General features: G+C 53.7%; 1 protein-coding gene across 4 annotated transcripts; it reads right to left on the bottom strand.

Moving 5' to 3' along the window:
- Window positions 1-665: 665 nt before the first annotated feature.
- CREB3L3 (cAMP responsive element binding protein 3 like 3) lies at window positions 666-20321 on the bottom strand. Of its 4 annotated transcripts, none has more exons than XM_015122496.3 (10): window positions 19458-20321; window positions 18205-18333; window positions 16064-16364; window positions 13257-13375; window positions 9710-9847; window positions 5273-5379; window positions 3527-3595; window positions 2258-2342; window positions 1954-2050; window positions 666-1777 (listed from the first exon to the last, which is right to left on the bottom strand). In XM_015122496.3, the coding sequence occupies exons 1-10, from the start codon at window positions 19482-19484 to the stop codon at window positions 1464-1466; spliced, it is 1386 nt and encodes a 461-aa protein (XP_014977982.3). In that variant the 5' UTR covers window positions 19485-20321; the 3' UTR covers window positions 666-1463. The 4 variants fall into 4 exon arrangements, with proteins under 4 accessions (XP_014977982.3, XP_028694898.2, XP_077835634.1 ...); XM_028839065.2 differs by having other exon boundaries at window positions 16064-16361; window positions 19458-19634; XM_077979508.1 differs by having other exon boundaries at window positions 9710-9841; window positions 19458-19628.
- Between the last annotated feature and the right edge of the window lie 3609 nt (window positions 20322-23930).

Raw genomic sequence — 23930 nt, 5'->3', positions numbered from 1 at the left:
AATCCCTGCCCCTCAAGCCTGGGGGCGAGGAACAAGGGCTCACTTCTCCCGGCTCTGGAGAGGGCTCACCTCACCCACCCCACCTCTGGAGGGATCAGGCCAGTTTTCTGATGAAGTCAACATGGTAGCTGGCATTTTCTAAGCACTCAGTTTGTAGTTATACACTTATGTGCATTTTTTGTTTGTTTGTTTAACATTTGCCGCCAGGCTATGAGCCCCCTCCAGTGCTTTGGGCCCAACTGGGATTGCAGCCTGGCAGGCGCACACAGCCCTCAGTGGGGGGCGACCCCACAGAAGAGCGCAGGCGCAGCCGGGTTCCACCTTCCCCAGCTGTGACCTTGGGCAGTCCCTCCACTTCCGACGCCTCCGTGTCCTCACCCGCAAAACGAGCAGGGTGGACCGCGCAGATCCCCGGGAAGGCAGCTGCCTCCCCGCAACCTCGGCGCGACACCTTGAAAGCGCCACGACTGCCTCCCCGCACTCCGCCCGCCGCCGCTCTCCAAGGTGCTGAAGTCGTGCCCGGCGCCTCTCCACCGCAGCTCCAGCGCCGGCATCTGGCGGGGGTGTGGAGCCCACACCTCTCTCCCCCATCCCAGGCTGGCCCAGCCCCTCCTTCTGGGGAGTCGAGGAGCCCCAGACTCCGCCTCCACACCAAAACAAGGTTCTGTCAAAATACTTTATTTCGGATCAGGCAGTCTTAGAAAAGGGGGGTGATTGTGGGCCGTGGCTGCTCCGAAGACCAGGGCGCACCCAGGGCTCCGGGGCCAGGCTCCCTGCAGTCTCGGCGGCTGCCTCCTTCCAGTGTGCGAGGGAGGCCGGTTGCTGGGCATCTGTTGTGTGTGTGCGTCTGTCTGTCTGTCCGGATCTGTTTCAGGCTGTGTCTGCCTCTCTGTCTGGGTGTGTTTCAGGCTGTGTCTATCTGTTCGTCTGGGTCTGTTTCAGACTGTGTCTGTCTGTCTGGGTCTGTTTCAGGCTGTGTCTGTCTGTCTGTCTGTCTGGGTCTGTTTCAGGCTGTATCTGTCTGGGTCTGTTTCAGGCTGTGTCTGTCTGTCTGTCTGGGTCTGTTTCAGGCTGGGTCTGTCTGTCCGGGTCTGTTTCAGGTTGTGTCTGTCTGAGTCTGTTTCAGGCTGTGTCTGTCTGTCTGTCTGGGTCTGTTTCAGGCTGTGTCTGTCTGTCCGGGTCTGTTTCAGGCTGTATGTGTGTTTGCTCTTTGCCTCTGCTCCTGGCTCTGTGTGTATTTCCCGGGTCCTGTGGCTCTCTCTTTGCCATGTGTCTGAGTGTCAGTTCCTGCGTGGGCCCTAGTCAGGCCCTGGGTGTGTGGCTGTTGAGCTGTGCCTCCCCCATTCTGGCATCTCTGCTGGGGTCTCGGCCTCACGTCCCATCCCCAGGTGGGTCGCTGTCCAGCGCAGTATCCCTAAGGCACCCCTGGGCAGAAGGGCCTGGGAGCATAGTCCTGGCGGGGCTCACAGCTCGTCTCCCGCCGCCTCCAGCCCTGCACGTCCTGAGCCAGTGCTCGGCCCAGGTGCCACCCAGTCCAGCAGGGTGACCTGGCCCAGCCCCTCTGTTGCATTCCTCAGGATCAGGGTGGCATTATCTACCTCCTCCGTCGAATTGGTCAGGTTCGCACTGTCCCGGAAGTCCCAGTCTGCCCCAGGGATTCCTGGAGACCCTTCTTGGGTTGTGTCAGCCTCGGGTTGGGGTCCTGGGGCCTCGGAGCCCGGCACAGCATCAGAGGTCACGCGGGAGGCAGCATCGTTGTGCAAAGTTCTGGAGAACACTGATCGGGGAAGGGAGGCATCACAGGGGACAAGGTGGAGGTGGGGTCCTATGCTCCTTTCCCTGGCCCCCAGCCTCAGGGAACAGGGGCACAGGGGTCTTCTTCCCCTCCCCCAGAGGCCTAGGACGGAGACTTGGGGAGCCCAGACGAGGGTTTCAAAGGTGGGGATCCCCTACCTCGCACAGGCGCAAAGTCCCCGGGACTCTCGGCTTTGTTGGGGCCAAAAGGGCTGATGGAGGGGAGGATGATGAGGGCAAAGGACAGCAACAGGACCTGGTGGAGACAGCAGCAGGGTCACCCCCTCCCTCCCCTCCCCTACAAGCACCTCCATCCCACAGGCAGGGAAACTGAGGCCCCAAAGACCAGACTGGATCATACTAGAGTTGTGGCACGAGGAGAGCTTGGACTCACTGTCACCTCCTTATGGGCCCCTCTGCTGAAGCCTAGGTCCCCGGCTTTCCTGGGGGCACCAGGACTCACCGCGACGCAGGTGCCTGTCTGGACTGACTTGCTGGTGGATTGCACCACAATGGCCTGGAGTTTCTTCAGCTGCTCCAAGAGGGACCTTAGAGAGACAGGCAGGCCTCCGCTGAGCCCTAAAGGGCCTCGGTCCTGCTTCTTGTCCATTTCCGGGGTCCCCCAGCCCCACTAAAGTCCAAATTCCATCCATGCTTCAAGGACCTCCGGCTCTTTATTATTTATTTATTTATTTATTTATTTATTTTTTTTTTTTGAGACGGAGTCTCGCTCTGTCGCCCAGACTGGAGTGCAGTGGCGCGATCTCGGCTCACTGCAAGCTCCGCCTCCCGGGTTCACGCCATTCTCCTGCCTCAGCCTTCGGAGTAGCTGGGACTACAGGCGCCCGCCACCACGCCCGGCTAATTTCTTTTTGTATTTTTAGTAGAGACGGGGTTTCACCGTGTTAGCCAGGATGGTCTCGATCTCCTGACCTCGTGATCCGCCCGCCTCGGCCTCCCAAAGTGCTGGGATTACAGGCTTGAGCCACCGCGCCCGGCCTATTTATTTTATTTTACTTATTTTATTTTATTTGAGACAGAGTCTTGCTCTGTTGCCCAGGTTGGAGTGCAGTGGCACGATCACAGCTGACTGCAAACTCCGCCTCCTGGGTCCACACCATTCTCCTTCCTCAGCCTCCCGAGTAGCTGGGACTACAGGCGTCCACCACCACACCCGGCTAATTTTTTTGTATTTTTAGTAGACACCAGGTTTCACTGTGTTAGCCAGGATGGTCTCAATCTCCTGACCTCGTGATCCGCCCGCCTCAGCCTCCCAAAGTGCTGGGGTTACAGGCGTGAGCCACTGCGCCCAGACTTATTTATTTATTTTTGAGACAGAGCCTTGCACTGTCGCCCAGGCTGGAGTGCAGTGGTGTGATCTCGGCTCATGGCAACCTCCGCCTCCCGAGTTCAAGCGATTCTCCTGCCTCAGCCTCCCGAGTAGCTGGGATTACAGGTGCCTGCCACCATGTCCGGCTAATTTTTTGTATTTTTAGTAGAGACGGTGTTTCACCATGTTGGCCAGGCTGGTCTCAAACTCCTGACCTCAGGTGATCCACCGGCCTTGGCCTCCCAGAGTGCTGGGATTACAGGTGTGAGCCACCGCACCTGACCCATAGGTGAAACTCTTATTTTCTATGTCATTCTGCCATCACATGGGTTCTCTGCTTTTCCTGCAAGGGACTCTGGGGCTGCTTCCCTTGTCCTCTGCCCCAGCAGGACCCAGACTCACAGGTTTTGCTTCTCGAGATGCAAGACTTTCCTCTGTAACTCCTGATTCTGAGCAGTGCAAGCTGACATCCTGAAAGGAGAAAGACACATTGACATTCAGCATACGCCAGTCACCAGACGGCCGCACTGACATCTTCCCCGGGAGGCCTCACATTACAAACAGGGAACCCAAGGCCAGAGAGGGGAAGTCAGTCATCCAAGGTTACTTGGCAGGTCAGATGGGGCCGGGATTTGAACCCACATCGGCCTGGTTCCTAGGTCCCATTTCTGCATTAATACGGAGGTGGCTTCATTCAAAGCTGAGCCCCCAGCCGGGCGCAGTGGTTGACACCTGTAATCCCAACACTTTGGGAGGCCGAGACGGGCGGATCGCCTGAGGTCAGGAGTTCTAGACCAGCCTGCCCAACGTGGTGAAACCCCATCTCTACTAAAAATACAAAATTAGCCAGGTTTGGTGGTGGGCGCCTGTAATCCCAGCTACTTGGGAGGCTGAAGCAGGAGAATCGCTTGAATCCGGGAAGTGGACGAGCAGTGAGTCAAGATCACACCATTGCACTCCAGCCCGGGCAATAAGAATGAAACTCTGTCACAAAAAACGAAAACAAACAAAAACCCGCCGAGCCTCCTAGATTCAGGCAGTGATGTTTCCAGAAGATGAAATATCAGGACAACCGGACATCCTAGGAGATTCAAGTTTCAACTCTCCCCACCGACCCATGACCTTGAGCCACTTCACTCTCTGGTCTCAGTTTTTGTGTCTGTGAAATGGGATACAATTACCCAGGACATAGGGTGGTGGGGAGAATGACCCTGGATAAAGATGATGAGAAGCTTAGCAGATTGCATTTAAGAAAGGGGACAGACCAGGGCCAGGCGTGGTGACTCACGCCTGTAATCCCAGCACTTTGGGAGGCCGAGGCGGGCAGATCACGAGGTCAGGAGATGGAGACCACGGTGAAACCCTGTCTCTACTAAAAATACAAAAAATTAGCCAGGCGCGGTGGCGGGTGCCTGTAGTCCCAACTACTCGGGAGGCTGAGGCAGGAGAATACGTGAACCCGCGAGGCGGAGCTTGCAGTGAGCCCAGGTTGCGCCACCGCACTCCAGCCTGGGTGACAGAGCGAGACTCCGTTTCAAAAAAAAAAAAAAGAAAGAAAGAAAGGGGACAGACCAGGTGCAGTGGCTCACACCTGTAGTCCCAGCACTTTAGGAGGCTGAAGCGGCCAGATCACCTGAGGTCAGGAGTTCGAGACTAGCCTGGGCAACACGGTGAAACCCCATCTCTACCAAAAATACACAAAAAATTAGCTGGGCATGGTGGCGGGTGCCTGTAATCCCAGCTACTGGAGAGGCTGAGGCAGGGGAATTGCTTGAACCTGGGAGGCGGAGGTTGCAGTGAGCCGAGATCGCACCGCTGCACTCCAGCCTGGGTGACAGGGTGAGACTCTGCCACACACAAGAAAAGGAAGGAAGTGTCTATCTTCAGGCAGAGGGTCAGAATAGGATGGGTCACACTGTCCTTTCTCCGCACACCTTCCAGGGGGCAAAGGGTCTCCCAAACCGTTGTCCTACACCGTCTCTAGGCATCTTCCCATCCCTGCAATCAGGAAGAAGCATGATCTCTTCCAGAGAGGAGAATCACCTCCAATTTTGTCAGACCCTAAGCTGTGTGGTCTTAGCCACGTCTCCTTCTCTCTGGGCCTCAGTTCCCTCCCCGAGTGTAGAGTCTGGGTCCAGCACTACCCACCGAGTCTCCAGGCCGTCTATGTATTCCTTTTTCTTCTTCCTGCTTTCTTGGGCCGACTGCTTGTTCCGGATTTTCCGGCGGATTTTTTTCAGCACTCGCTCCTCGTACTGCCAAGTGAAATGGAGAGGAGGAGGATGTCAGGACAGCAAGTCCCCACTTGGAGGCCGGGGGCAGTGGCTCTCGCCTGTAATCCCAGCACTTTGGGAGGCCGAGGCGGGCGGATCACCTGAGGTCAGGAGTTCGAGACCAGCCTGGCCAACATGGTGAAACCCTGTCTCTACTAAAAATACAAAAATTAGCCAGGCGCGGTGGCAGGTGCCTGTAATCTCAGCTACTCGGGAGGCTGAGGCAGGAGAATGGTGTGAACGTGGGAGGCGGAGGTTGCAGTGAGCCAAGATTGTGCCATTGCAATCTAGCCTGGGCAACAAGAGCGAAACTCCATCTCAATAAATAAATAAATGAATAAATAAATAAAAATAAAATAAAAAAATAAAGTCTTCACTTTGGGGACAGTGGGACAGTCCCCACTGTCCTGACCCCACTTCACCTAACCTTTACCCCACAACTTCACCCCATCCTCTTTCCATATGAGACATCCCCGAGGACCCACAGGCAGATTCCTAATAACTCGAAGCTACGCTTTGCGCACACCCTCACAGAGTCTCTGGGAGGCGCCTGGGTCTGAGGGTCTCTTCCCAGCTCCCAATACTGTAAAATGGGCAACTGCCCACCGGACTTTGGGCACGGGTACCACTGTGTCACCTTGGGGCCATCTCTGGAAACAGTACCTTTCCCTGGAGACAGGAAGTGTTTCAAGACTAATTGATACATGCTTTTTCTTCTTTCTTTGCTTTCCTTCCTTTCCTTTTTTTTCTTTCTTTCCTTCCTTCCTTCCTTCCTTCCCTTTTTCCCTCCTTCCCTCCCTCCCTCAATCTCTCTCTCTCTTTCTCTCTTTCTTGTTTCACTCTTGTCGCCCAGGCTGGAGTGCAGTGGTGAGATGTCAACCTCACTGCAACCTCCACACCCTGGGTTCAAGTGACTCTCCCACCCCAGCTTCCCGAGTAGCTGGGATTACAGGCCCCTACCACCATGCCTATTTTTAGTAGAGACAGGGTTTCACCATATTGGCCAGGCTGGTCTCAAACTCCCGACCTCAGGTGGTCCACCCGTCTTTGCCTCCCAAAGAGCTAGGATTACAGGCGTGAGTCATTGCGCCCGGCCAGTAAGTGTCTTCAAATGGGAATGTCAGGCTGGGCGCGGTGGCTCACAGTGCTGTAATCCCAGTATTTCGGGAGGCCAAGGCAAGAGAATCGCTTAAGTCCAGGAGTTCAAGACTAGCCTGGGCAACATTTAGTAAAGATCCTGTCTCTACTAAAACAAAACAACAAAAACAAAAGTAGCTGGGTGTGGTGGTATATGCCTGTAGTCCCAGCTACTTGGGAGGCTGAGGCAGGAGGATCCCTTGAGACCAGGAGCTACTAACTGCAGATTACACCACTGCAGTCCAGCCTGGGCAACAAAGTGAGATCCTATCTCAAAACAAACAACAACAACAACAGAAACAGAAACAGATGGGACATGGTAGCTCACACCTATAATCCTAACACTTTGGTAGGCCAACCCTAGAGGATTGCTTGAGGCCAGGAATTTGAGACCAGCCTGGGCAACATAGCAGGATCCTGTCTCTACGGAAAAAAAAAAAAAATGCTGAGTGCAGTGGCTCATGCCTGTAATCCCAGCACTTTGGGAGGTTGAGGCAGGCAGATCACAAGGTCAAGAGATTGAGATCATCCTGGACAACATGGTGAAACTCCATCTCTACTACGAAAAAAAAAAAAAAAATTAGCTGGGTGTGGTTGCACACGCCTGTAATCCCAGCTACTTAGGAGGCTGAGGCAGGAGAATCGCTTGAACCTGGGAGGCAGAGGTTGCAGTGAGCCGAGATCACGCCACTATACTCCAACCTGGGCAACAGAGCGAGACTGTCTCAAAAAAAAAAAAAGAGAGGCTGGGCACGGTGGCTCACGCCTATAAACCCAGCACTTTGGGAGGCTGAGGGAGGCGGATTACCTAAGGTGGGGAGTTCAAGACCAGCCTGACCAACATGGAGAAACCCTGTCTCTACTAAAAATACAAAAAATTAGCTGGACATGGTAGCAGGCGCCTGTAATCCCAGACACTTGGGAGGCTGAGGCAGGAGAATTGCTTGAACCTGGGAAGCAGAGGTTGTAGTGAGACGAGATCGCGCCACCGTACTCAAGCCTGGGCAACAAGAGCGAAACTCCGTCTCAGAAAAAAAAACAAAAAAAATTAGCTAGGCATAATGGGGTACACCTGTAGTCCCAGCTACTAGTGAGGCTGAGGTGGGAGAATCACTTGAACTCCAGACAGGGAGCTGCAGTGAGCCAAGATCATGGCACTGCACTCCAGCCTGGGCGACAGAGTAAGACCCTGTCTCAAAGGAAAAAAAAAAAAACAGATGAGAATATCAAACTCAGGCATTGAGAGTGGAGCAGGCTGAGTAGGGACTGTGGTTAGCTAGAGCCCAAGCAGCTACCCAGCCATTGACTGGTGCCTATGGAGGTTTCAGAATATGGAACAGAGGCCATTCAAGTCATTGAGTTGGTTTTCTGGGTTTTGTTTTGTTTATGTTTTTGATTTTTTGTTTTGTTTTGTTTTTGGTTTTGTTTTTTATTTTTTATTTTTTATTTTTTGAGACGGAGTCTCGCTCTGTCGCCCAGGCTGGAGTGCAGTGGCCGGATCTCAGCTCACTGCAAGCTCCGCCTCCCGGGTTTACGCCATTCTCCTGCCTCAGCCTCCCGAGTAGCTGGGACTACAGGCGCCCGCCACCTCGCCCGGCTAGTTTTTTGTATTTTTTAGTAGAGACGGGGTTTCACCGTGTTAGCCAGGATGGTCTCGATCTCCTGACCTCGCGATCCGCCCGTCTCGGCCTCCCAAAGTGCTGGGATTACAGGCTTGAGCCACCGTGCCCGGCCTGTTTTTGTTTTTGAGATAGAGTTTTGCTCTTGTCACCCAGGCTGGAGTGCAGTGGCACCCTCTCGGCTCACTGCAACCTCTGCCTCTTGGGTTCAAGGGAGATTCTCCTGCCTCAGCCTCCTGAGAAGCTGGGAGGCTGAGAAGCACTTTACAGGTGCCACCAAGCCCGGCCTCAAGTCACTGAGTTCTCATTTAAAATCTACCGGTCAGCCGGGCGCGGTGGCTCACGCCTGTAATCCCAGCACTTTGGGAGGCCGAGACGGGCGGATCACAAGGTCAGGAGATCGAGACCATCCTGGCTAACATGGTGAAACCCCGTCTCTACTAAAAATACAAAAAATTAGCCGGGCGCGGTTGTGGGCGCCTGTAGTCCCAGCTACTCGGGAGGCTGAGGCAGGAGAATGGCGTGAACCCGGGAGGCGGAGCTTGCAGTGAGCCGAGATTGCGCCACTGCACTCCAGCCTGGGCGACAGAGCGAGACTCCGTCTCAAAAAAAAAAAAAAAAAAAATCTACCGGTCAGAAAAAACATTGTCAAGCAATTAAAAAATGTATAAAATGCAGTACAGTCAAATCAAAACATGTCTGCAGGGCCAGGCATGATAGATCACGCCTGTAATCACAACACTTTGGGAGACCAAGATCGGAGAATCACTTGAGCCCAGGAGTTCCAGCCCAGCCTGGGCAACATAACAAGACTCCGTTTCTACACACACACACACACACACACACACACACACACACACACACACAGTTTAAATTAGCCAAGTGTAGTGGCGTGCACCTGTCATCTCAGCTACTTGAGAGGCTGAGGCGGGAGGATCTGTTGAGCTCAAGAGGTCAAGGCTGAAGTGAGCTATGATGGCACCACTGCACTCCAGCCAGACACAGCAAGACCCTATCTCCAAAAAAGCAGTTTGCTGCACCCAAATTGCTGCCACCTGGAGTCCGCCATTCATTCCTGGATGTTGATAATTAACCTCCGAGTTGAATTTACAATGGAGTTTCTGGCTGATTGTTTTGGATCTGGTGACACACACTGTAGCATTCTAGTACGGGTATTCTAAAGGTGAGACACATAGCCAGCACACTGGCTCATGCCTGTAAGCCCAGCACTTTGGGAGACCAAGGCGGGAGGATCACATGAGGTCAGGAGTTCAAGACCAGCCTGGCCAACATGGTGAAACCCCATCTCTACTAAAAATACAAAAATTATCCGGGCGAGGTGGCGGGCGACTGTAGTCCCAGCTACTCAGGAGGCTGAGGCAGGAGAATCGCTGGAACCTGGGAGGCAGAGGTAGCAGTGAGCTGAAATCGTGCCACTGCACCCCAGCCTCGGTGACACAGAAAGACTGTAAATAAATAAGTAAATGTGGGACACACACGCAGGTAAGTGCACGAAGGGGAGATAGACCCGGGGCTGGAAGTCCCCCCAGACTCACTTTAGTGAGGGGCAGCTGAGTGGGCAGGGTGATGCCTTCTTTAGCCAGCAGTTTCTTCTCATCCTCAGTGAGCACCAGCTCCTGACAGTGCTCAGCCCCAGGTCTCAGGAGGTGGGAGACCCCCAGGTGATGCTGTTGCTACGGAAGAAAGCAGAGGAATGACGGCGGCTGCAGGGACACCAACCACCTTCAGGAAATGAAAAAGTCATCAGATTGAAAACACTATCTCCCCAGGCTGGGCACAGTGGCTCACACCTGTCATCCCAGCTACTCGGGAGGCTGAGGTGGGTGGATCACGAGGTCAGGAGTTTGAGACCAGCCTGGCCAACACGGTGAAACATGGTGAAACCCCGTCTCAACTAAAAATACAAAAAGTGAGCCAGGCGTAGTGGCGTGTGCCTGTAGTCCCAGCTACTTGGGAGGCTGAGGCAGGAGAACTGCTTGAACCCGGAAGGCAGAGGTTGCAGTGAGCCGAGATCGTGACACTGCACTCCAGCCCTAGTGACAGAGTGAGACTCTGTCTCAATAAATAAATAAATAGCTGGGCCTGGTGGTGGGCACCTGTAATCCCAGCTACTCGGGAGGCTGAGGCAGGAGAATTGCTTGAATCTGGGAAGCGGGGGTTCCAGTGAACCAAGATCACGCCACTGCCCTCCAGCCTGGGAGACAGAGTAAGACTCCATCTCAAAAAAAAAAAGGTGGCTCACATCTGTAGTCCCAGCACTTTGGGAGGCCAAGGCAGGTGGATCACTTGAGGTCAGCAGTTCGAGACCAGCCTAGCCAATATGGTGAAACCCTGTCTCTACTAAAAATACAAAAAGTCAGCCGGGCGTGGTTGCAGGCGCCTGTAATCCCAGCTATCTGGGAGGCTAAGGCAGGAGAATTGCTTGAACCTGGGAGGCGGAGGTTGCAGTGAGCCGAGATCCAGCCTGGGCAACAGCAACTCCGTCTCAAAACAACAACAAAAACTATTGGCCGGGCGCGGTGGCTCAAGCCTGTAATCCCAGCACTTTGGGAGGCCGAGACGGGTGGATCACTAGGTCAGGAGATCGAGACCATCCTGGCTAACACGGTGAAACCCCGTCTCTACTAAAAAATACAAAAAACTAGCCGGGCGAGGTGGCGGGCGCCTGTAGTCCCAGCTACTCAGGAGGCTGAGACAGGAGAATGGCCCGAACCCAGGAGGCGGAGCTTGCAGTGAGCTGAGATCCGGCCACTACACTCCAGCCTGGGCGACAGAGCAAGACTCCGTCTCAAAAAAAAAAAAAACTATCACCCCACAATCTCCCTTGGCACCAGGACTCAAAATAACCAACACACAGTCCTTTGACTTGGCCATTCTACCTTCAGAAATCAGTCCTACAGATATCTTCATGCACAAAATGGCGTTTTTTGTTGTTTTTTTATTTTTGAGACGGAGTCTTGCTCTGTCACCCAGGCTTCAGTGCAGTTGCGCGATCTTGGCTCACTGCAACCTCCACCTCCCAGGTTCACGCCATTCTCCTGCCTCAGCCTCCCGAGTAGCTGGGACAACAGGCGCCCGCAACCACGCCCGGCTGACTTTTTGTATTTTTAGTAGAGACAGGGTTTCACCGTGTTAGCCAAGATGGTCTCGATCTCCTGACCTCGTGATCTGCCCGCCTCGGCCTCCCAAAGTGCCAGGATTACAGGTGTGAGCCACCGCGCCCGGCCCTTTTGAGAGGTTTCTTCTTTTAATTTTATTATGACTATTATTATTTTTGAAACAGGGTCTTGCTACTTCGCCTGGGCTGGAGTGCAGTGGTGCTATCTTGGCTCACTGCAACCTCCGCCTCCTAGGCTCAAGCCATTCTCCAGCCTCAGCTTCCCCGAGTAGCTGGGACCACAGGGCGTGCCACCATGCTTGGCTAATTTTTGAATTTTTTTGTAGAGATGGGGTTTCACTATGTTGCCCAGGCTGGTCTCAAGCAGTCTGTCCACTTCAGCCTCCCAAAGTGCTTGGATTACAGGCAGGGTGCAGTAGCTCATGCCTATAATCCAGCACTGTGGGACGCCAAGGCAGGAGGATCACCTGAGGCTAGGAGTTCAAGACCAACCTGGGAAACATAGCAAGACCCATATCTACAGAAAAAAATTAAAAGAAAAATTAGCTGGGTCTAAACTGGGCATAGTGGCTCATGCCTGCTGTAATCCCAGCACTTTGGGAGGCTGAGGCAGGTGGGTCACCTGAGGTCAGGAGTTTGAGACCAGCCTGACCAACATGGTGAAACCTCAAACCTCATCTCTACTAAAAAATACAAAATTAGGCCGGGCACAGTGGCTCACGCCTGTAATTCCAGCACTTTGGGAGGCCGAGGCTGGTGGATCACAAGGTCAGGAGATCGAGACCATCCCGGCTAACACGGTGAAACCCCGTCTCTACTAAAAATACAAAAAAATTAGCCAGGCGTGGCAGCGTGCGCCGATAGTCCCAGCTGCCGAGGAGGCTGAGGCAGGAGAATGGTGTGAACCCGGGAGGCGGAGCTTGCAGTGAACCGAGATCGCGCCACTGCACTCCAGCCTAGGTGACAGAGAAAGACTCTATCTCAAAACAAAAACAAAAACAAAAACAAAAACAAAAAAAGAAAAAATTAGCTGGACCTGATGTCGCATGCCTGTAATCTCAGTTACTTGGGAGGCTGAGCCAGAGAATCGCTTGAACCTGGGAGGCGGAGGGAGGTTGCAGTGAGCCAAGATTGCACCATGCACTCCAGCCTGAGTAACAAGAGAGAACTCTGTCTCAAAAAAAAAAAAAAAGACAAGAAAAATTAGCTGGGTATGGTGGTGCACGCCTGTAGTCCCAGCTACTTGGGAGTCTGAGGCAGGAGGATTGCCTGAGGCCAGGAGTTTGAGGCTGCTGTGAGCTAGGATTGTGCCGCTGCACTCCAGCCTGGGCAACAGAGTGAGATCGTGTCTCAAAAAAATTTTTTTAAGATGATAAATAAAGCATTTAGAAGAGTGCTTGGCATATAGCAGGTGCATCCTCAGTTTTAGCTTTGTTCCTTTTGTTGTCGTTGTTGAGACAGTCTTGCTCTGTTGGCCAGGCTGGAGTGCAGTGGTGCAATCACAGCTCGCTGCAGCTTTGACCTCCTGGGCTCAAGCGATCCTCCCACCTCTGCCTCCCAAGTAGCTGGGACCACAGGCATGTGCCACCATGCCAGGCTCATTTTTGTATTTTTTCTATAGATGGGGTTTCACCATGTTGCCCAGGCTGATCTCAAACTCCTGAGCTCAAGCGATCTGCCTGCCTTGGCCTCCCAAAGTGCTGGGATTATAGGTGTGAACCACCACACTCGGCCAGTTTTAGCTTTTTTTGTTGTTGCTGTTGTTACTGCTAAATACTACAGAGGAAGACGCCCCAGGCCAGGCGACAGTGAACCCAGGACTGGAATGTTCTCTAACTGTGGGCAAATTCCATGCCTTTCTGTGACTCAGTTTTCCAGTCTCTGAAATGGGGATATTTAGGTTCCTCGAACCCGAGCAGCCTCCCCAGATCCAACGCCCCGTGGGAGGGTGTGGGGGTGCTCACCAGGTCCCCGCTGCTGCCCGAAAGGAGGAGGTCTTTCACGGTGAGATTGCATCGTGGGGGCACGTGCACCGGGTCAGCCTGTTTCTCAGCATAGGTCCTTCCTCCTGGACTCCACATTTCTGACCAGGGCAGTTGGGGACGGAAACAGGGAGAGTGTGAGATGGGAGGAGTCCTGAGCTTCCAGCCTCTAACCACCTCCTCCACCAAGTCTCCCATGCTTCATCTCAACATTCGTAGGACTTTTGCCAGAGCTTGGAGTTCCCATGGCCTGGGTTGAAGGAGGCAGCCCTCACTAGTGGTTCAGTCTCCCCTCTGCTATAAGACAGGAACCCAGCCAGGCATGGTGGCTCACGCCTGTATTCCCAGCACTTTGGGAGGCCGAGGCAGGAGGATCGTCTGAGGTTAGAAGTTCAAGACCAGCCTGGCCAACATGGTGAAACCCCATCTCTATTAAAAATACAAAAATTAGCTGGGCCTGGTGGCGTGCACCTGTAATCCCAGCTGCTCGGGAGGCTGAGGCAGTAGAATCACTTGAACCCAGGTGGTGGACGTTACAGTGAGCTGAGATTGCGGCACTGCACTCCAGCCTGGATGACACAGCGAGATTCCATCTCAAAAAAAAAAAAAGATGGGGACCCAAATTCAACAGGGCTTGATTCTGTCTGTCCCACAAGGCTGAGGAAGACACAGGACATTGTCCGGAGACACCAGCTGATTCAAAAGGGAGTGGCTGTTATCACACAGAATTACAGGTTAGATTTGCAGCCCGCCAGGCGTTATCTCACCCGAGGGGCAGGGATGAGGTCTGATTCACCTCTGGTTGTCCCCTCCTGGTACCCGGCATGCAGTAGGCACGCTGTCTGAGCACACAAACTTCGGGTCAGATAACCTTTGGTTCTCATCCTGGTTGGGCAGGGCTGTGTGACCTTGAGTAACTGACTTCACCTCTCTGAGCCTCAGAGTTTTTTTTTTTTTTTTTTTTTTTTTGAGACAGAATCTCGCTGTGTTGCCAGGCTGGAGTGCAGTGGTGCAATCTTGGCTCACCACAACCTCTGCCTCCTGGGTTCAAGTGATTCTCCTGCCTCAGCCTCCCGAGTAGCTGGGATTACAGGCGCCCGCCACCACACCCAGCTAATTTTTGTATTTTTAGTAGAGACAGAGGTTTCACCATGTTGGCCAGGATGGTCTCGATCTCTTGACCTTGTGATCCGCCCGCTTTGGACTCCCAAAGTGCTGGGATTACAGGTGTGAACCACTGTGCCCAGCTGGTTATTTTGTTTGTTTGTTTTTTGTTTTGAGACAGAATCTGGCTCTGTCACCCAGGATGGAGTGCAGTGCCATGATCTCGGCTCACCGCAACCTCTGCCTCCCGGGTTCAGGAGATTCTCCTGCCTCAGCCTCCCAAGTAGCTGGTACTACAGGTGCCCCCCACCATGCCCAGCTAATTTTTGTATTTTAGTAGAGACGGGGTTTCACCATGTTGGTGAAGTCCTAACCTCAAGTGATCCGCTTGCCTCAGCCTCACAAAGTGCTGGGATTACAGGCGTGAGTCACCACACCTGGCCTGAGCCTCAGTTTTGTCGACTCTCCAATGGGACCAAGAAGAGCTCATAGCAAGGCACAAGGGACAAAGGCCACCCGGAGGCCAGGTATCTCCAGCCAGGACTCTGCTTGGCCTGCCGGGACTGCTTAATCAACAGAGTAAATCATTACTGATCTGCTGTTCCCCACGTCTAGGAGGAGCGCCCTGGAACCTGGGACCCCGTAACCTCACGCACTTTTATGGAGCATCTACAGGCCGGGCGCCATGGCTCACACCTGTAATCCCAGGACTTTGGGAGGCTGAGGCAGGCGGATCACCTGAGCTCAGGAGTTTGAGACAAGCCTGACCAACATGGTGAAACCTCATCTCTACTAAAAAATAAAAATTAGGCTGGGCGCGGTGGCTCACACCTGTAATCCCAGCACTTTGGGAGACCAAGGCGGGCGGATCACGAGGTCAGGAGATCGAGACCATCCTGGCTAACACGGTGAAACCCCATCTCTACTAAAAATACAAAAAATTAGCCGGGCGTGGTGACGGGCACCTGTAGTCCCAGCTACTCGGGAGGCTGAGGCAGGAGAATGGCGTGAACCCGGGAGGCGGAGCTTGCAGTGAGCCAGGATCACGCCACTGCACTCCAGCCTGGGCAACAGAGCGGGACTCCGTCTCAAAAAATAAATAAATAAAATAAAATAAATAAATAAATAAATAAAAATAAAAATTAACTGGGCATGGTGGCACATGCTTGTAATCCCAGCTACTCAGGAGGCTGAGGCAGGTGAATTGCTTGAACCCGGAAGGCGGAGGTTGCAGTGAGCAGAGATTGTACCGCTTTACTCCGGCCTGGGTGACAGAGTGAGACTCTGTCTCAAAAAAAAGAAAAAAAAAATCTACTAGGAACCAGGCATGGGGTAGACACGTAGAAGGCAAGACCTTGACTTTGGGCTGTGCGTGTCAGAGCCATGCCTGGTGCCTGAGCCACCCGCCGGGGTTGCATCCTAGCTCTGTGGTTTTATCTCATTGCTCAGCCCGATGAGACTCAGTCTCACGATCTGGAAAATGGGCTCCCAATAGCATCCACATGAAAACATGGAAGCACCTAGCCAAGGGAGACACGTGTCCTGAGTTTGAGTTTAGGCCCAACTCCAAATTGTTGTGTGACCTTGGACAAGATGCCAACCCTCTCTGGGCCTCCATTTCGTCACTTACAAGAAGGGCCCTGGAACAAGGTGAGGGCGGTGGGCAGACATACAACAGAACTCACCCAGGTCTATGGTCACAGAGGCTTCGGGCACTTGGACCACTGGCCCTGGGGGTGTGGTGGGGCAAGAGTTGCCAGGATGATAGGAGAGGCAGGGCCCCTTGCCAGGCTGGGCAGGATGGCAGCCGGCTGGGGAGGTGGCCGGTCCGCTGCGTGGAGGGGTGTCCTGGGGGTCGGAGGGGAGGTCTTCAGAGATGCCACTGTCACTGCCTTCGGGGGACCAGAGTGGGGAGCTGGGCAGTGAGTCTCCGGAGCCCAGGATGGAGCTGAGGAAGTCGTCAGGGTCAGGGTTTGGCTGGACCTGCTGGGGTGGACAGGGAGGGATAGGAATTAGGAGGTGCACACTCTTTCTAGATTGCTGTCTGGCCCCAGGCAAACCAGTGACCCTCTTTGGGCCTTAGGTGTCCTTCCTTTCTCCAAGATGGAATTAATGCTTCTTCCTCCCGGGGCTGTTGAGGCTCAAACACAGTAACATAGCGTAAAAAACCCAGCCAGGGCCAGGTACAGTGGCTCCTGCCTATAATCCCAGCACTTTGGGAGGCTGAGGAGGGTGGATCACTTGAGGCCAGGAGTTCAAGATCAGCCTGGCCAACATGATGAAACCCCATTTCTACTAAAAATACAAAAATTAGCTGGGCGTGGTGGTGGGTGTCTGTAGTCCCAGCTACTTGGGAGTCTGAGGAAGGAGAATCGCTTGAACCTATAAGACGGAGGCTGCAGTGAGCCGAGATCACACCACCGCATTCCACCCCAGGTGACAGAGCAAGACTCCATCTCAAAAAAAAAAAAGAACAAAAGGGCCAGGCACGGTGGTTCACGCCTGTAATCCCAGCAATTTGGGAGGCCAAGGCAGGCAGATTACCTGAGGTCGGGAGTTTGAGACCAACCTGACCAACATGGAGAAACCCTGTCTCTACTAAAAATACAAAATTAGCTGGGTGTGGTGGCGCATGCCTGTAATCCCAGCTACTCGGGAAGCTGAGGCAGGAGAATCGCTTGAACCTGGGAGGCAGGGGTTGTGGTGAGCCGAGATTGCGCCACTGCACTCTAGTCTGGGCAAAACAAGAGTGAAACTCTGTCTAAGAAAGAAAGAGAGAGAGAGAGGAAGGAAGGTAGGAAGGGAGGGAGGGGGAGAGAGAGAGAGAGAGAGGGAAAGAGAGAGAGACAGGAAGGAAGGGAGGAAGGGAAAGAGGGGGAGAGAGAGAGAGGGAGAGGGAGAGAGAGAGAGGAAGGAAGGGAGGAAGGGAGGGAGAGGGGGAGAGAGAGAGAGAGAAAGAAAGAAAAAAGAGAGAGAGAGAGAAAGAAAGAGAGAAAAGGGTCGGGTGCAGTGGCTCACCCCTGTAATCCCCACACTTTGGGAGGCCTAGGCAGGCAGATCACCTGAGAGGTCAGGAGTTCGAGACCAGCCTGGCCAACATGGTGAAACCCCATCTCTACTAAAAATACAAAAAATTAGCCGGGCGTGGTGGCAGGTGCCTGTAATCCCAGCTACTCGGTAGGTTGAAGGTAGGAGAATCGCTTGAACCTGGGAAGTGGAGGTTGCAGTGAGCCAAGATCGCGCCATTGCACTCCAGCCCAGGGAACAAGAGATAAACTCTATCTCGAAAAAAAGAAAAAGGAAGAGAGTAAAAGAAAGGGAGAGAAAGGAAGGAAAGAAGGAAGGAAGGAAGGAGAGAGAAAAGAAGGAAAAAAGAAAGAGAGGAAGGAAGGAAAAAAGGAAGGAAAGAAGGAAGGAAGGAGAGAGAGAAAAGAAAGAAAAAAAGATGAAGGAAGGAAGGACAGAGAGAGAGAAAAGAAAGATAAAAAAGAAAGAGAGAAAGGAAGGAGAGGAAGGAGAGGAAGAAGAGAACTGAACCCAGCCAGGGAGGTGCCCCAAGTTTGAGTTTGAACCTAACTTCAAATTGCTGTGTGACTTTGGATGAGTTTCCACCCTGCTCTGGGCCTCCACTTCCCACCCGTGAGAAGGAGCTGATGCTACCTGCAAAATGATGTGCTTGGCTAAAATCACGCACCGTGACCCATTAGTGCACTGTAGAGCCAAGCAGAGCTCTGGCTGGGCTTTGGCAGGTCTAAGACCTTCGCAGGGCCTCAGTGGGACCGCCTGGAGCTCTGTGGCCCCGGGGCAACTGCAGTGGGCTCCTCACCTGGTCCTTGACGTGGCCCCAGTCGTCGCCCAGCTCCACGTGTCTCAGGATGCCGTCCTGCCGGTCAAACAGGAGATCCAGGAGCTCAAAGCTGTCGATGGGGTCCATGGGGCAGGCAGAACAAGCCATCTGGGGTGCGAGGAACAGGTGAGAGGGTCACACATAGCCCCTCTCCTCCCCACCTCCCATGTGCGCACAACTGCGGCTCCTTCCAGTTCGAGTTCAGTGGCCGCTCTGCCTCCAGGTTGGGCCAGCCACTGCCCCTCGCTGGGACTCCCCTTCCAAATCTGGACTTTGAGGTTGATAGAATTCCACAGTGTGAGAGCCAATTTCTCTTAAAGTGCTGGAGAGGCTGGATGTGGTGGCTCACACCTGTAATCTCAGCACTTTGGGAGGCTAGGGCAGGAGGATCACTTGAGCCCAGGAGTTCAAGACCAGCCTGTACAAGATAGAGAGCAGACCCCTATCCCTACTAAAAATAATTTTTAAAAATTAGCTGGCTGTGGTGGCACACACTTGTCATCCCAGCCACTGGGGAGGCTGAGGTAGGAGGATCCCTTGAACCCACGAGGTTGAGGCTGCAGTGAGCTATGGCCACCCCACTGCACTCCAACCTGGGTCACAGAGCAAGACCTTGTTTCAAAAAACAAAAAAGTATGCCAGGCACGGTGGCTCACGCCTGTAATCCCAGCACTTTGAGAAGCCGAGGTGGGCAGATCACCTGAGGTCAGGAGTTTGAGACCAGCCTGGTCAACATGGTGAAACCCTGTCTCTATGAAAAGTACAAAAATTAGCCGGGCGCGGTGGTGCACACCTGTACTCCCAGCTACTTGGGAGGCTGAGGCAGGAGAATGGTGTGAACCCGGGAGGTGGAGCTTGCAGTGAGCTGAGATCATGCCATTGCACTCTAGCCTGGGTGACAGGGAGACTCCATCTCAAAAAATAAAAATAAAAATAAAATAAAATAAAATAAAAAGTGCTGGGGAGAGGCCCTAGCTAGAGATGCCGCTTGCCTCTCAGGCCTTCACAGCCTCCCCAAGTGCCCACTCCTGGGAGGCAGGGGCACTTGGAAGAAAGACAAGGGCAACCCCAGGGCAAAGACACACAGTTTTGCTCATTGCATCCTTTCTCTGGGCCTCAGTCTTCCCATCTGTACAATGGGGGTGGAGATGGGGTTCCTCGCAGCTCTAGCAGCTTGGGGAGGCTTTCCCAGCCTAGACTCCCAGTCTCGCTCAGGACCTAGCAGGGCTCACCTTTCCAGCAGCTAAATCCATATTCATGGGTCCATCCAGCTCTGTCTGCAGATGCCTGGGGGGGGGTCTCTGCTCCAAGCTGGAGGCCCACCCACCGCCAGCGTTACCCGGGGCCGGGCAAGCTCACAGCCCTCTGTGGCTCTGTCACCACTCCCAAAAGATGCTGAAGCAGTTCTGGGCAGCTCCCAGCCCGCCTCCAGGTGCTGATTGGTGGACAGCGTGGAGAGACAGGGTTGAGAGCCAGTGACACGGGGACAGGCGGGGGCAGGGGAGGGAAGACCGTTATCTGGGTGTTTTGTGGTTTTCCAGCCCTCAGCGGGCAAAGGTCGAAGTCTGGGGTACCTCAGCTCTGCCGTGACCTCTCCCCCACTTACGAGGACTTTTTCTTTTTTTCTTTCTTTTTTGAGACGGAGTCTGGCTCTGTGGCCCAAGCTGGAGTGCAGTGGCACCATCTCATCTCGGCTCACTGCAACCTCCGCCTCTTGGGTTCAGGTGATTCTCCTGCCTCCGCCTCCCGAGTAGCTGGGACTACAGGTCCCGGCCACCACGACCGGCTAACTTTTGTATTTTTAGTAGAAACGGGGTTTCACCATGTTGGCCAGGCTGGTCTTGAACTCCTGTCCTCGTGATCGGCCCACCTCGGTCTCCCAAAGTGTGGGGATTACAGGCGTGAGCCACCGCACCCGGCCAGTTAACGGAACCTTTTCTCTTCAGAATTCCTAGATGGGTTCTGGGATAGCCCAGGGCCCTTACATGGGTCCCGTCCACTCCCTGGACAGAAACAAACCAAGAGGACCAGCCCAGATCTTCACTGAAGTCAGTTTTCCTGCCAGCAGCTCCCATCCTTCACCCCACCTGCCAACCTCCGGCCCCCAGCCCCCTCCGAGACCAGCTTGGACTCCACCTCCGAGTCCCCATGGCCGATTCTGTGCAATCAATTCTCTCTAGAATCTTCTATCGTTCATTGAGTCAACAAATATTTATGGAGCCAAACTGGTCCCTGCTTAGAGCCTTTGCACCTGCTGACCCCTCTGCCTGGAACTCTCCTCTCGCACCCTCGCTCTTCCCCTCTGGCTCTAGGTCACTGTATTGACATTTTCGTGAATGTTCGATATTTGTGAATCAGCCCAGGTAGCTGAGAGGCTGTCTCTGACCTCCCCTCCACCCCCCACCAAGAGAGAGGAGCCCTGCTTCTTTTTTTGGTGGTGGTGGGGGACAGGGTCTCACTCTATCACCCAGGCTGGAGTGCAGTGGCACGATCATAGCTCACTGCAGCCTCCAACTCCTGGGTTCAAGTGATCCTCCCACCTCAGCCTCCCAAGTAGCTAGGACTACAGGCGTGCACCACCACATCTGGCTAATTTTGTTTTTTTATAGAGATGGGGTCTCACTGTGTTGGCCAGTATGGTCTCAAACTCCTGGGCTCAAATGATCCATCTGTCTCAGCCTCCCAAAGTGCTGGGTTTACAGGTGTGAGCCACTGGGCCCAGACAAAGTTCCCCTTTAGTGGATGACATGTTAGGCCAGGTGTGGTGGCTCACATTTGTAATGCCAGCACTTTGGGAGGCCGAGGTGGGTGGATCACCTGAGGTCAAGAGTTCAAGACCAGCCTGGCCAACATGGTGAAACCCCATCTCTACTAAAAATACAAAAATTAGCCGGGCATGGCAGCACGTGCCTGTAATCCCAGTACTAGGGAGGCTGAGGCAGGAGGATTACTTGAACCCAGGAGGCAGAGGTTGCAGCGAACTGAGATCACGCCACTGCATTCCAACCTGGGCGACAGTGAGACTCTGTCTCAAAAAAAAAAAAAAAAAAAAAAATGGCATTTTCAGTGCAGCCCTGAAGAATAAGATGGAACTGGCCCTGGGGAGATCTAGGGGAAGGTGTCCCAGGCAGAGGCACAGTTTGTGCAAAGGCCCTGGGGCAAGTCCATGCCTAGTGCATTGGAGGAACAGTGACAAGGTCCCTGTGGCTGAAGCAGAGTGAGGAGAGGAAGAGAGGGAGGAGGGGAAGGCAAGGAGGGGATGGGGCAGGTCGTGCACAGCCCTGTGCGTTGTGGCAAGGAGTCTGGTTTGTGCTAAACATCACTGTTGGAAGTTTAGCATATAGGTGACTAAATCAAGCTCTCTATTTGCTGGACAAAATGCCATGCGCTAGGTTGGAAGGGGTAATTTATGTGCCCTTCTTGCTCTAAAAACATTCACATCCTGGTTTGTTTCCTTGTTTCCTTCCTTCCTTCCTTCCTTCCTTCCTTCCTTCCTTCCCTCCCTCCCTCCCTCTGTTCCTTCCTTCCTCCCTCCCTCCCTCCCTTCCTCCCTTCCTTCCTTCCTTCCCTCCCTCCCTCTGTTCCTCCCTTCCCTCCCTCCCTCCCTCTCTCCTTCCTTCCTTCCTTCTTTCCTCTCTCTCTTTCTCTGTTTCCTTTTTTTTTTTTGAGACGGAGTCTCGCTCTGTCGCCCAGGCTGGAGTGCAGTGGCCGGATCTCAGCTCACTGCAAGCTCCGCCTCCTGGGTTCACGCCATTCTCCTGCCTCAGCCTCCCGAGTAGCTGGGACTACAGGCGCCCGCCACCTCACCCGGCTAATTTTTTGTATTTTTTAGTAGAGACGGGGTTTCACCGTGTTAGCCAGCATGGTCTCAATCTCCTGACCTCGTGATCTGCCCATCTCGGCCTCCCAAATCGCTGGGATTACAGCCTTGAGCCACCGCGCCCGGCCTCTCTGTTTCTTTTCTTTCTTGAGACAGAGTCTAGCTCTGTCGCCCAGGCTGGAATGCAGTAGCACAATCTTGGCTCACTGCAACCTCCACCTCCTGGGTTCAGGTGATTCTTCTGCCTCAGCCTCCTGAGTAGCTGGGATTACAGGCCCACACCACCACACCCAGCTAATTTTTGTATTTTTGGTAGAGATGAGATTTCACCATGTTGGCCAGGCTGGTCTCGAACTCCTGACCTCAAGTGATCCACTTTCCTCGGCCTCCCAAAGTGTTGGGATTACAGACGTGAGCCACCACGCCCGGCCTGTAGATGCTCCATAAAAGTGAATGAGGTTACGGGGTCCCAGGTTCCAGGGTGCCCCTCCTAGATGTGGGGAACAGTAGATCAGTAATGATTTACTCTATTGATTAAGCAGCCCCGGCGGGCCAGGCAGAGCCCTGGCTGGAGATACCTGGCCTCTGGGTGACCTTTGTCCCTTGAGACTTGCTATGAGCTCTTCTTGGTCCCATTGGAGAGTTGACAAAACTGAGGCTCAGGCCTGGTTTTTATTTTTCAATGGATCACTCATACGTATTTAGGAAACCAAAATTCAGTAAGGGGCTACCGTATGCCATGCCCGATATGATTCTTTTATCTTATTTTTATTTTTATTTTTATTTTTTTTGAGACGGAGTCTTGCTCTGTCCCCCTGGCTGGAGTGCAGTGGCACTATCTTGGCTCACTGCAAGCTCCGCCTCCCGGGATCATGCCATTCTCCTGCCTCAGCCTCCCGAGTAGCTGGGACTACAGGCGCCCGCCACCGCGCCCGGCTAATTTTTTTTGTATTTTTAGTAGAGACGGGGTTTCACCATGTTAGCCAGGATGGTCTCGATCTCCTGACCTTGTGATCCGCCCGCCTCAGCCTCCCAAAGTGCTGGGATTACAAGCGTGAGCCACCGCGCCCGGCCATGATTCTTTTATCTAACACTAACTCATATTACTGCAGTTGTCCTCCACCAGGGCAGGCTGGAGTGCGGTGTGATCAAAACTCACGGCAGCCTCAACCTTCCAGGCTGAAGCTCAGGACACTCACTGTGCAATGTCTGGGACATTTGTGGTTGTCATGAGTGTGAGGTACTCCTGGCATAGAGTGGGTGGAAGTCAGAGATGCCGTTTAGCACCCTGTAGTGCCCAGGACGGCCCCACCCCAGAGACCAATCCCACCCCACAGCCACGGGGTCCAGGGGGAGAAGGACTGCATTAATTATTTGGAAAAAAATTGAGTGGGATCCCTGCTCACATCAGACACCAGAATAAACTCCCAATGGGGCAGAGGGTATAAACCAGGGGGATCCCATTTCCTGGGATTCACCTCCTCCTCCCTCCCCACTCAGGGCATGGATTTCAATGTGTGCAGCCTCCTGGGACCTCAGCAGAGCAGAGGATCACGGGATGCAGTCTCTTGGGGGCCCATGGAATCCCCTAATCCAGGGCAGCAACTCACCCAGGGTGATTTTACGCCCCCGTCCCCAGGACACTGGTTGATATCTGGGGACATCTATGGTTGTTACAAAAAAGGGAGGTGGCCCTGGCGTGGGGTGGGTGTGGCCAGGGACACTGCTCAGCAACCTGCAGTGCCCGGGATGGCCCCACCCCATGGAACGATCTGGGTCCCCAAGGCCCACGGGGCCCAAGGAGAGACCCCAATAACAGTATCTGTCCCTCTCTGGGTGCTGCTAGAATTATCTCGCCCTTGACACCTGCATTTTTCTGATTTCC

The sequence above is a fragment of the Macaca mulatta genome, chromosome 19 (assembly GCF_049350105.2).
Source record: "Macaca mulatta isolate MMU2019108-1 chromosome 19, T2T-MMU8v2.0, whole genome shotgun sequence".
Taxonomy (NCBI): Eukaryota; Metazoa; Chordata; class Mammalia; order Primates; family Cercopithecidae; genus Macaca; species Macaca mulatta.
This window is presented reverse-complemented; position numbering and strand designations above follow the sequence as displayed.